The sequence below is a fragment of the Prionailurus bengalensis genome, chromosome F2 (genome assembly GCF_016509475.1).
Source record: "Prionailurus bengalensis isolate Pbe53 chromosome F2, Fcat_Pben_1.1_paternal_pri, whole genome shotgun sequence".
Taxonomy (NCBI): Eukaryota; Metazoa; Chordata; class Mammalia; order Carnivora; family Felidae; genus Prionailurus; species Prionailurus bengalensis.
The window spans coordinates 35,686,485-35,700,336 of NC_057353.1; the positions used below are offsets into that span (position 1 = coordinate 35,686,485).

At 36.9% G+C, this 13,852-nt stretch overlaps 1 protein-coding gene across 2 annotated transcripts in view; it reads right to left on the minus strand.

Moving 5' to 3' along the window:
- Nucleotides 1-13,852, minus strand: part of MMP16 (matrix metallopeptidase 16) — a 309,833-nt gene that overhangs the window by 95,963 nt on the left and 200,018 nt on the right. For both annotated transcript variants that reach the window (XM_043601324.1, XM_043601323.1), the window contains exons 5-6: nt 2,706-2,867; nt 311-522 (exon numbers count right to left, since the gene is read on the minus strand). In XM_043601324.1, coding sequence (XP_043457259.1) covers nt 311-522; nt 2,706-2,867 — 374 coding nt within the window. The remainder of the gene's footprint in view (nt 1-310; nt 523-2,705; nt 2,868-13,852) is intronic.

Here is a 13,852-nt window from a genome sequence, read left to right on the forward strand (position 1 = left end):
GATTAGCTCCTATTCATGATTTCAATTATGCTTTTTTATCTGTTCATAACATGCAGCATTTTCTCACCCTTACATTTCTAGGCATTTTAGCTTCTGCTGACATAAATGCCTTCCCCAAATAGAATGTTACAGCAATCTTCTGCTAGACATTTAAGCCCATTTGTGCGTTTATTTTCTAAGATGCTTTTTTGAAACTTCTAACTGTGAGAGGTCTGGGAAGGTAGTGTTAGAATGAATGAGAACTTGTTTTCTAAAGCGACACCGTAGACACTTGATCCACCGTTAAAAAAAAAAAATCACAGCCTCCTACCTTGAAAACAAACATCTCACGGCGAAGAATAGCTAGAGTGTTAAAGTTCCCATCGCAGATGTTGGGTTTGGCTCCGGGATAGGAAGGTCTGCCAGTGGGAGGCCTGGGAGGTTTGGGCCTGTCATTCTTCCTCGGGTCAGCCGGAGGAATGGACCGGTGTGGGGGCACTGTCGGTAGAGGTCTTGTCGGTGGAGGAATCTTGTCAGGTGGACCTTTGAAAATATGAGGAAAGCGCTTGGTTCACTTAAAACTGGAATAGTGCTGGATGATATGCACAGAGTACAATCACTCAGGATGGGAGGGCACGGACTAAGTAAGCTAAGACGTCTTTAAGACTGCATGTTTTCTGGGGGCGCCTGGGTGGCGCAGTCGGTTAAGCGTCCGACTTCAGCCAGGTCACGATCTCGCGGTCTGTGAGTTCGAGCCCCTCCTTGGGCTCTGGGCTGATGGCTCAGAGCCTGGAGCCTGTTTCCGATTCTGTGTCTCCCTCTCTCTCTGCCCCTCCCCCATTCATGCTCTGTCTCTCTCTGTCCCAAAAATAAATAAACGTTGAAAAAAAAATTAAAAAAAAAAGACTGCATGTTTTCTGAAAAAACAAACCGTCTTACCCAACAAACCATTGCCAAGTCTATCAGAAAGTCCTTATCATGCTAAATTCTGAACCCAAGTAACTAAACTTTCTTTGTTAATTTTTAATGACATTTTTTATAGCTTCACCACAGTCCTTATTGGAAAAGCTGCTTTCAAATCTTTTTTGGAAGTAGGTGGTGTATAAATAATAAATAAATGAAAATGAATACTGGAGCCATGCATGTAAGCTCCACCAAAATTAATCCTAGATTTTGATAGACAATGATTCAATGCAAATATTTCTAAAAGATAAACATTAACGAACCGAGGTTTATTCTACTCTATGTCTCCAGCTGTATTTATCACCATTTCTTGACTTTGATTATTTTCTTCTAATGACGTTTTGACAAATTGCTAGATGAGTGTTTCATTTGAATACTGCATCTAAAACACCTATTGATTAAAACACCACTAGTAAAATATTAATGTGAAGAAGTATTTCTAAAAAGAGGTTTCTAAATTAAGCCAAAGTTTACACATATAATTTGTTGCAGATGTAAAGCATCATTCCTCCAGAGATTTATTTTTTTAAAAGAAATACAGAGCTGTTCACACTTAATATTTAGATATGGAAAGAATATTCTTTGCAGACCTTCAGTCTAGACTACTAATTCATGAGGTCATGAGAAAGAGCCTTCTTTCAGCTAACCACTTAGGAGGAATTTCTGATGGCACAACCTAGGTATAGATAGCACATTCAATATATGTGCTATTTAGTTTTGAGTGAGACATTTCCCTTTTCTCAGTATCCCCCTAATAAAGAGTAGCACAAAAGTCGACTATTTTTTTTCAAATCTTATTTTAACCCTGAGAGAATGGTTACCACTGAGATACCGAAATTGAAAAACTAATGAATGCAAAACAAATTAGTGAACTTAAACTATGCTATTTAAAAATGCAAATGACATCTTCTGAATACTGGATATTAACATACAGATAACATGCATTTGCCTTTGTGTTGTAAAATGAAAGCTTCACTTCACTAATTTAGGAAAGCATATTCTCTATATGTAAATTATAAATGTCAAGTTCTTAATTATGTGTGAAATAAATGTCTTTATAAAGGTCAATGGTTCTGTTGAGGGAGTTAGGATTATAGTAAATATGTATAACAGTCTTTCTCCCTTTGGTCTTAATTTGCACTCACTGACTGAACCCCATAAATAAAAATAATACTAGCATATTATAAATTTATTTTGAATTACGTGTAAGTAAATTTTGCCATTCGTTAACTTTCACTCCCATGTTTGTTAGCTTTCATTCTTAGTAATCACATGCTTTTGGGGTCATTTTATTGTATCCATCACACAAGTATTTTCTGTAACCTCACAAGTGACTTATCTAGGTACGATCTAATGTTAAATATAAACTGAGGGTCAATCTGTCAGTTTTTACCAAAATCTCACTACCTTACAAGAGAGTCTTTATATTTCTCACTGCTTTTATTGGTTATATTCATTTATTACATTTTTATCTGAATATTAAATACTAAAGTTATAAGTTCTTTGCTGTAACTGCAGGTTTCAATTAAACTCAATAAGAAAATTTTATCAGTGTATAGATTTTACCATAATCTGTATACTGAGATATCTGGGACTGTCAGACTTAATTGATAGAAGACTTCTGCCCATAGGCTAGAATTTTTTGTTTTCTTTTTTCCGTATTTATTTTTCTCAATACTTAGAGCATCTATCTCAAAGAAGGAAACAGCAGGAACTCTGGACTTCACTGTCGGGTTAACCAAACAGAAACAGTGGTAACCTACCATAAATCTTCTGGATGCCTTGCAAATCATCATTAGGTAGTTTGAAGTTGTCAGTTTCCATGTACTGGTAAAATGGGGCCATGATGGCAGTGGGGTCATTGGAATGCTCTAATCCCAGAGCATGTCCCAGTTCATGAACTGCTACAAGAAATAAGTCATTTCCTGTGAAAATGAGAAGAAAATATGCTATTGCAACTAATATCCAAGTACAGAACTGAAAAGCACAATTTGGTGTTATCAAAATTTTACCCAAGAAAAATAGGAGGAACCCTTCATTTCAACTATCAGTATGATTTTACCATTGGATTTCTACTGGCAAAATCCGATATGTTATTTTTAAAAAGGTGGGGGGTAGGAGGTGATCATAATATAGTTACAGAAATTTAGAAACTGAATGGAAAGAAAAATAACAGAAGTTGAAGAGCAACAACATCAGAGATTGTTACAACTGCTGTTGAAATATCCTCCCAATTAGAAACCATGTAATATACAACATCGCACTTTTATAATCTTCACATTGAACATAATGTTAACAATAAGTCGGTAAAAAAACATAGGGCAGATACAATCCCTACTTTTATGCAGGTGGGTAAATTAAGGCATAGAGGTGACAAGTCTTGTCAAGAACAGCAAATCTTTGCATTTACAGACCTGTGATTAGAACTGAAAACTATTTTAACTCCTAGATGAAGGCTTTTCTTTTTTACCACTCTAGAATATAAGAATACAGAAGTGTAAAGTAAAAGTCATAGGCTAGCAGTTATAATAACTAGGATTCTAGACCTAGCTCTATGAATACAAATTCTAATCAACTCTGGAGATTGTTCAGGCAATCTGAACAAAATATATTTATTTAGAGTGCCCGTTTCTCACAGAAAATAATAATAATAATAATAATAATAATAATAATAAAAACAAACATCTCTCCCACCTGTGGTAAACTTGTACAGTGATGTCTATTTAGTGCAGACTCTCAGAGAAACCTTGTGCAATCAACCCCCTGCTGATGACTCCTACATGTTACCCCCTCCTGGATCATCATAATTAAACTCATGAGCAAAAGAGCCAGTCCTACATGCATATTTGTTAATTCTAAAAATTTAGTTAACTATGTGAGCATCAAGCAGTTGGGACTATTATACTTCTAAAGGCTATGCTCCTAAGTGAAAAAAATGATCGAACATAAAATGTAAAGTTTGCATAGATCACTTCCAAATGATTTCAATGAACTTCCTAAGTGTCAGTTTTAGGAAAACTCTCCTCTAAGCATTTTTTATAATGCACTGTGATAATTCCCTTCAGAGAGGTTTTTGTTTTTGTTTTTCTTTCCTTTACACAAAAGTCAAGTACATAACAAATGTTTTTTTTTTTCTACTCTGGAGTAGTCTGTCATAGAAAAATGGATGAAACTATGGGGCTGATTTATCATATGACATTACCATACTGAAAATGAGCCATTTGAAACACTTCAGGAATCTACCTGACTCTCAAAGAATAACTGATTAAATACTGGTATGACACAAGTCAGAAGGGTTTAAAATGAGATAGAAGTTCACATTTCCAACCTCAAAGAGTTTATCTTCTCCTCTTACAAAATTACTTAAATGTACAAATCAAGACACAAAAAGAAAAATAATATGTATTAGATTTAACTAAAAAATATTAACTAGATTAAAAGTTTACTAACTTTGCTCTGGACTTTACTCACTTTGCATTCTGATCATTTTACCTGCAGTTTTTCGTTTAATTCTCACAATTATCCTGAGTCAGTCACTATTATGTCCATTTTTAAAATGTGAAAACAAGACTTGGAGACACTGAATACAATTTGCAAATCCACATGGCAAGGTGCAGATGAAATTCAAATTTCTCTCAGTCTGATTAGAGGTCATCCTTTGAATTACTACAGTAAATCACACAGCTATAAAAAAGTATTAGCATGCACAACATATTAGATAATGTAGTCATGCGAAAACAATTTCATTCATTAAACCATCCATTCATTCCAATACCTTTTACTGTATGCCTTCTATGAGTTAGGAACTGATGTAGGCTCTGGTAATACAGTAGTGAACAAAATATACACACAAAAAAAATCCCCACCCTTATACCATTTACATTTAAATGGGCACTGAAAAGAAACAAGATAGAAAAGTAAAATGTACAGAATGTTACGTAGTGATAAATGATGAAGAGAAATAGTAAGGCAGAGAAAAGATGAGGTCAGACAAGAAATGGAACCTAAAACATGTATGGATTTTAAATAATCGTAATGGTTTGGGCTTCTAGTCTGACTGTGGTGGGGATAGTTGTGAGTTTTTGAGTAAAGGAGGGACATAATCTGAATTACAGTATCACTCTGGTGACTGCTTTTGAGAATCAGGTACAGTGGATAAGGGAAGGAGCATGACTCAGTCTCTGAAGTTAGTACAATAACCCAGGCAAAGAGGCTGGTGACCTGGACCGAAGTGGAAGTAATGGAGGTAGAGGGAAGGAGTAAAATTCTTGATATATTTTAAAAGGAGAATCACAGGGTTTCTTAAAGAACAAGATGCGGGGCGCCTGGGTGGCTCAGTCAGTTAAGTGTCCCACTTCGGCTCAGGTAATGATCTTGGGTTCATGAGTTCGAGCCCCGCGTCAGGATCTGTGCTGACAGCTCAGAGCCTGGAGCCTGCTTCAGATTCTGTCTCCCTCTCTCTCTTTACCTCCTCCCTGCTCATACTCTGTCTCTTTCTCAAAAATAAACATTAAAAAAAAAAAACAAAAAAAACCCCCAAGATGCAAGGTGTGAGCAAAGAAACACATTTTCTGGCCCTGCACCTAGAAGAACTTACATTGACATTCACGGAGATGGAGAAAACCACAGGAGGAACTAGTTCTTGGTGTTATCTGTTGGTGAGGCTGAGAGGTGGGTAGCATTACCAGGAGTTTCTTTTTTTTTTTTTTTTCAGTGTGAAGTTAGAGATGCCTTTTAAATATTCAATTGGATATTCAAATCCAGTTGGTCATATGCATATGGATTTCGTAGGTCGTTGTGGGCTAGAAGTATATATTTGGGCTAGGATAAAGTTGGCCCCAGTTAGAAGCATGGGTAGTTCAACTGCAATAACAGAAATGAGGATAGAATACAATAGCACAGATTCTGGTAAATGGGTAGAAATAGTGATGGAAGATTAAGACAGCTTTCTTCTGAATGCTTTAATTTGCTTAGTGAAACAAGAAGATTCATCAACTGAGAGAATAACAGAAAGGAACAAGAGACAAGAATGTAGGAAACATTTGAATAGGTCAGTTGTAAAGGGTGGAGTAGGGAAGTATAGAATAATTGTCAGGCAGTATTCATGACTATGAATTTAAAATGGGATTGGTTTCATTTGTGGTAGGTCTTCCTTCTTCAGGATTATTTGGCTGTGTGTATGCAGGTAGCAAAGTACCAGTATTGATTCCACCAGAATTTTGGTATCTCTAGGTAGATAGGAAAAGCAGAAAGGCAAAGGAACTGTGAATATATGTAAGAGAGTGATTTTTAACTTTGCCATGGTATTTATGTCATGGAAAGAAGGAAGGAATAACATTATGGGATGAGGAAGGGCTGTGACAAGATAAGGTGATAAGATCAATTGAAGATCAACTATTAAATTCTATAGTGGTCAAAGGGTTTTGTGGCCTTTTTTTTTTTTTTTCAGTCATGATAGTATAAGCAGTAAGCTAGGAAAATACTCCATGATCATCACAGTAGAGATTTGAAATTGGATTTATACGAGCAATGTCAGTGTATATCCATGGAAGTGAGTCTCGGAATTAGGATGGAATATGAAATTGGAGAGGAGATTCAATAACTAAGAGCCCAGAAAAATGGAAAAATTGTCTATGTGAATGTTGAGATTACCAAGAATTAAAACAAAGGTGGCATTGAAGGGAGTAGGACTGAACCAGGAGATAAAATCATTAGAGAACAGGGACAATGACTTGAGACTTAGTACATGATTATTGCAAGGAAAGATAGTGGATGGAACAGTTTGATAAAATCCCAGTCAAAACTTGAAGTTTTTATGGAGTTGGATAGGAGAATAATCTTGAAGTAGCATTAAAAAGAAAAAAGGCAGGGCATATACCATGACCCCAGCCCTTACAGTAGAAGGAATATGAAGGAGAAATCAGAAGGAATGTAAGGGAAAGAGTATAATCAATAGAGAGAGCAGTGTTAGTTACGTAAAGAAATGTAAAGGGAATATCTTCTTTTTTTTCTTTATTTTAGTTTCATGATTTTGTTTAAATTCCAGTTAGTTAACATACAATGTAATAATAGTTTCAGATATAGAATTTAGTGATTCATGACTTACATACATCACCCAATGCTCATCATAACAAGTGCCCTCCTTAGTACCCATCTCCCCCCACTTCCCCTCTAGGAACCCACAGTTTGTGCACTATAGGTAAGAGTCTATTTTATGGTTTGCCTCTCTCTCTTTTTTCCCCCATGTTCACCTGTTACATCATCTTTCTTAAAAATTTTATTTAAATCCAAGTTAGTTAACATATAGTGTAATAATGGTATCAGAGGTAGAATTTCAGTGCTCATCTCAACAAGTGCCTTCCTGAACCCACCCAACACCCCTCAACCCTCAGTTTGTTCTCTGAATTTAAGAGTTTCTTAAGGTTTGCCTCCCTCTCTGTTTTTCCTTCCCTTCCCCTTTTTTTATCTTTGTTTCTTAAATTCCACATTAGTGAAATCATATGATATTTATGTTTCTCTGACTGACTTATTTCACTTAGCATAATTCACTCTAACTCCATCCACGCTGTTGCAAATGGCAAGATTTCATTCTTTTTGATTGCCAAGTAATATGCCATTGTATATATATACCACTTCTTTTTTATCCATTCATTAGTTGATGGACATTTGGGCTCTTTCCATAATTTAGCTATTGTCAATAGTGTTGCCATAAACATTGGGGTGCATGTACCCCTTTGAATAAATACTCCTGTATCCTTTGGGTAAATATCTAGTAGTGTAATTGCTGGGTTGTAGGGTAGTTCTATTTTTAATTTTTTGAAGAACCTCCATACTGTTTTCCAGAGTGGCTGCACCAGTTTGCATTCCCACCAGCAGTGCAAAAAGGTTCCCCTTTCTCTGCATCCTTGCCAACATCTGTTGCTGCCTGAGTAGTTAATTTTAGCCATTCTGAAGGTGTGAAGTGTTACCTCATTGTGATTTTGATTTGTATTTCCCTGATGATGAGTAATGTTGGGCATCTTTTCATGTGTCTGTTATCCATCAGGATGTCTTCTTTCAAGAAGTGTCTGTTCATGTCTTTTGTCCATTTCTTCACTAGATTATTTGTTTTTTGGGTGTTGAGTTTCATAAGTTCTTTATAGATTTTGGATACTAACTCTTTATCAGATATGTCATTTGCAAAAATCTTCTCCCATTCCATTGGTTGCCTTTTAGTCTCCTTGATGTTTTCATATGCTGTGCAGTTTTTTATCTTGGTAAGGTCTCAATAGTTCATTTTTGCTTTTGTTTTCTTTGCCTCCAGAGACATGTCTAGTAAGAAGTTGCTATGGCTGAGGTCAAAGAGGTGGTTGTTGTCTAAGATTTTGATGGTTTCCTGTCTTACATTTAGGTCTTTCATCCATTTTGAGTTTATGTTTGCATATGGTGTAAGACAGTGGTCCAGGTTCATTCTTCTGCATGTTGCTGTCCAGTTTTCCCAACACCACTTGCTGAAGACACTGTCTTTTTCCCACTGGATATTCTTTCCTGCTTTATCAAAGATTAGTTGGCCATATACTTGTAGGTCCATTTCTGGGTTCTCCATTCTGTTCCATTGACCTATATGTCTGTTTTATTGTCAGTATCATACTGTCTTGATGATTACAGCTTTGTAATACATCTTGAAATCGGGAATTGTGATGCCTCCAGGTTTGGTTTTCTTTTTTACATGTTTATTCATTTGTTTGTTTATTGAGAGAGTGTGGGGGGAGAGGGAAAGGGAGAGACTTTAATCTTAAGCAGACTCCATGCCCATCGCGGAGCCTGATGCGGAGCTTGACCTCACAATTATGAGATCCTGACATGAAATCAAGAGTCGGATGCCGAACGAACTGAGATACCCAGGTGCCCCTAAAGGAATATTTTCAAAATAAGTTAATTATTAAGGGAATTTAGCTAATGATTGACCTAAAACTTCTCTAATGTAAACAGATACAGAAGATAGAGAAGGGAAGGAGATGGAGGTAGAGACAGCAATGTAGAAGTCATGGGAATTAGAGTCCCAGGGTTGAGGCGTGTCTTCTGTGCTTCCTATGGTGATAAATGAGTGGAGGTAAGGGTCCTAATCAAATTAGACCTCAGATTCCAACATATCAAGTATAAGAGATTATTACCACTTGAGAATGTTTAAAGGAATTTAAGAACATGACTTAAGAGTAGACAGGGAGTGAAATTAGAGGGGATGCAAGGGAAAAAATGTACAGTGGTTCAAAGGACAATTTCCCATAATTGTCTTTGCTTAAATTTTTGTTGTTTTTTTCCCACTGCCTACAACAGATTTTCACATTCCTCATCAAGATAATCAAGACCCTTCATATAGAAGTCCTTGCCTTTCCTTTCCAACATTATTTCCCTGCATTTATTTTCCTGGCATAACCTTCTTTCTAGTCTTAGAAAAATGTGCTTGTCCCATCCGTAAGGTCTCTGCGTTAGCTGTCTTGTTTCCAGAATCCCTCGTGTCCACCCTCACCCCCATGCTAGATCTACATGAGGCAGACTTGATGTGACTGCCCAAATGTTACCTTCTCTAGGAAGTCTTTTCCCCAAGGGGTGCTGTTCCTACATGCTCTCTTCTTGAGGTTCCCACAGACCCTTGTGCAGTCCCTATCGTAGCAATTGCACTGCATTGTCATCATCTTTTGGTAAATCTTCCCAATATCTTTGTATTCTTTAAAAAAATTTTTTTTTCATTTATTTATTTTGAGAGACAGAGAGAGACAGAGCATGAGCAGGGGAGGGGCAGAGAGAGAGGGAGACACAGAATCCGAAGCAGGCTCCAGGCTCCAAGCTGTCAGCACAGAGACTGATGCGGGGCTCGAACCCCCGCACCACGAGATCATGACATGAGCCGAAGTCGGACGCTGAACTGACTGAGCCACCCAGGCACCCCTCTTTTGTATTCTTTAAAGACCAAAATTGTGCATCATTTATCTTGTGTCTCTAGTTCAAAGACATTGCCTAGCACATAGTAGATGACTAATCTTTAAATCAGTTGGATGAATGGACTAGTTTCTAAGAACTGGAGGACTAATATGAATTTGGGTGGTAAAGAATATAATACTATTTCAGCCTAAATGTGGCTCAGAACTTTTTTCTTTATTTTCCCTGGCTTTATTGAGGTATAACTAAAAAATAAAATTGTAAGATACTTAAAGTATACATCATGGTGATTTGATATAGCTATACATTTTGTAAGGATTCCTCCCCACTGAGTTAATTAACATATCCATCACCTAACATATTTAACTTTCTTTTTTCCTTTTAGGTGGGAACATTTAATTTCTCCTCTCTTATCAAACTTCAATTATCAAGAACGTTATTAACTATAGTCACCATGTTATACATTAGGAGCTCAGCCTTATTCATCTTATAACTGAAAGTTTATATACCCTCTGACCCACCTCTCCCTATTCCCACCCACCCTCAAAGTTTGTTTTCTGACTATCATGCCAAGAATTAGAATGGAAAGAGAATGAGATTAGATATGACTGAGGAGGCCACTATTCTTACATCTTTCAGACAATGGAACTAAAGTACCCAACACTGTCAAGCCACTCATTGCTGAAAGGTCAGCAAATACATGTGCTCACAGCTAATGAAAAGAGGACATGATCTAGAGGAAATTGCTAGGGAATGCAGAACAAGCTTGATTTTATTAACTTTTATGGAGGAGGAATTAAAATGATTGGAGGGAGTAAGGAGTGAGAGGAGAAGGTAAAAAGGTCAGACAGTGGAAAATCAAAAGGCACAGAAGTTCAGTGTTACTGGAAAACAGGAAAATGTTTTTCCAAAGATGCCACTTGGAGCAAAAACTAAGGAAACATGTCTATTGGGGACCATCTAGCGCACATTCTAGTCACAGGCAGAGCTAAAAAAAAAAAAAACAAAAGGAAGGAAGGAGATATTTATGAAGAGATGCGGGAATTATGAGAGTGTTTACAACTATGTAAAACAAGGAGAATGTTCCGAGGATGATGTGTCAGAGGGTAATCTCAGGTGAGATAAGAATGAGAAAGAAAAGGAGCTGCAGGCATTTTTAGATACCAAACACCTAACACCAACTCTCAATGAACTCCTTTGTGAGTCCAAGTCAGAGTCACCTTTGTTTAGATATGAACCTGATCTTGAGGAGACGTCTCAACAGCAAATACCATGTAAAGGGACAGAAGGACAGGTGTATGTTTACTTCTGGCCATGCCCACACCCAGAAAAATGGGTACAATTTGGCTGGAATGTATTATCAGTGGGCAAAAAGTGAAAGAGTTATCTCAACAAGAGCAGACCTAATGACCAAAAAAAAAAAAAAAAAAAAAAAAAAAAAGATCTAGCAAGGAGCCAGAGGACCTAGAAGAACCAAGGCAGTTGAACCAAGAGCAGAAGGAGTTGGCACTCAAATTTACCTGGAATAATAGCACAGTGACAACCCAGCTCAGCAAGGTAGCGCTGGTTCAGAAAATACCTTCAGACACCCTTGGCCTTTTTGTGGCAAAACAGATATAATTTCTGGGCCAGAAAGTTCCAATGTAGCCTTACAGGGATTATGTTTTGTTTCTATTTTTCAACAACAACAACAACAAAACCCAACCTTACAACATTCCTCCTTCAGTATCACATCCCCCTCCCCAGAAAAAAATGCCCCGACCAAACCTTATTCCTGAACAAATATGTAGGAACCCATCCTCTCCTTTCTGGCAGATAAGTGTTGCTTTAAGTCATGCATCAGCTTCTCTAACTTTGTTGAATTATTAAAAGCACTTCAAATTTCTCCCAGGAAAATACTCTTTTAGTCACAATTTCTTTCTTTTTTCTTCTCTTAATGAAAGAAACACAGTATACCATGAAGGAAAACAAAGGAGCAAAAGTCATTTCATTTCATGTATCTGTTCTTTTCAGATCAATCAAATTTTTCCTAAGCACCATTTCCAAGGCCAAGGGCGGAGTCATTCCTTGTCTAAGGAATAAGAAGAAAATTAATAGGATCAGGATGTGAACTTATGACCTGTTCAGTACACCATAGCACTTTTAATCAGAAATACTGGCCAAGAGTTCCAAGTAATTGCCATTCGTCAGATGATTGGCAATAATATAATTAAATCTTACTTGCAGCTTCACAATAGTTTAAAAGGGTAAGTTGTTAAATAAAGTACCACCCTGTGATTTGAATTCCACTAGGAACAAAAGTTATTGGCATATGATGAAGTTTAGACAATTAAAATGCACCAGACCTCTTTCCTAATGATGAAAATAATAACTGCTTCTGTAACTTATCATTAATTCACATTATTTGAGATTCCTAATTGTAATATGCCTTGATCTTATCACCAGGCAGGCAACAAAGGATAAATCAGCCTCCTGATTCTTAATACAGAAATAGGACTTGCTCCTTTTGTAAAGATTTTGAGTTTTGAGTTTGTTGCTTTCAATTGTATCTCTAATCTTCTTTCCTTTGTATACTCCAATACAATTTCAGAACACTGAACTGTATATTATGAAAGATAATGCATTATTTATAATTTCCTTGTCATAATTATGTCTTTATATTTTATTCCAAGCTGTTTCATCCCTCCATGCATTTTCATATGCTATTCCCTCTGCTGACAACATATCATGAATGTTAAAAATGACTATATAATATTTCATATATAAAAAAGTTGTTATACATATTTCTAACATTTATAATCCTACCAACCTGAGCAAACACTAGAATATCACCAGCACCACTGAATCTCTCTCTGGTTTCTCTCTTCTCTCATATTTTGGCTGTCCCACTCCCTCCAAGGGTCATCACTAATGTGAATTTTGAATTTCTCATTCCCTTGCTTGTATTTTGATGTTTTTATCAAATATGTATGTTTAAATAACTTATAGCTTCATAAAGATGGCATCATTCTGCATGTTGTCTCCTGAAACTTGTTGAAACACAGCATTTTTAAATTTTATTTATCTTTTTGCTTATCTCTTATTCAGTCTTGCAAAATCTTACTAATCCTTTAAAACAGAACTCAAAATGACCTCCTTTGTGAAGCCTTCTCCACCTCCCCAGGTAAATTTCATTCCTCTGTCTTTGTGTATCCTTGGCCTTTTATAAACATAACTGGGTCATAACACATACCAAGTTGTCCTGACAGTTTCTGATGCACAGAAGCTCCTAATATTTACTTGTAAGTTAAATGACTGATGGAACAAATTTAAGCAGATTTGTAATTTTAAATATTTAAACATTTAAACTTAAAATATTTAAATCCATGTGCAGAAAAAATATTCAGAAATTAGAATCAGTTCTTTGATTAGTATAAACTTCCCCAGTGCCTCGTAAGATAGACCATCTTAAATCTCAGTCCTCCCAGACTTTCCATAGAGCATGTTTTGACAGTTGAGAAACTAGAGGGAGATATGGAGTCAGCCTCCAGAACGGCCCAATAAGACCTACCTCCTGGTATTTGCTTCCATTCAGTATCAGCTTGTTGTAGCAGAAACTGGTAGAAGTGATGGTATTTGACTTCTAATGGTAGGTCATAAAATACACCATGATTTCCGCTTAGTGTTCTCTTTCTCTCTCTCCTCTCCCTTGCCCTCTCCCGCTCCCTCTCCCTCTCCCTCTCCCTCTCCCTCTCCCTCTCCCTCTCCCTCTTCCTCTATCTCATTCTCTAATGACTCACTGCTGACAAGCCAGCTGCCATGTTGTGTAAACAGAGCTGAGGAGAGGCCTATGGAGAAGAGCTGAGGCTTCCTGCTAACAGCCATGGGAGTGAGCTGGAAAGCTGATTCTCCAGCCCAGTCAGATAACTGCAGCCCCTCCCAATTATTTCACTGCACATTCATGACATACCTTGGACCAAAATCACCCGGCTAAGCTGCTCTTAGATTCCTG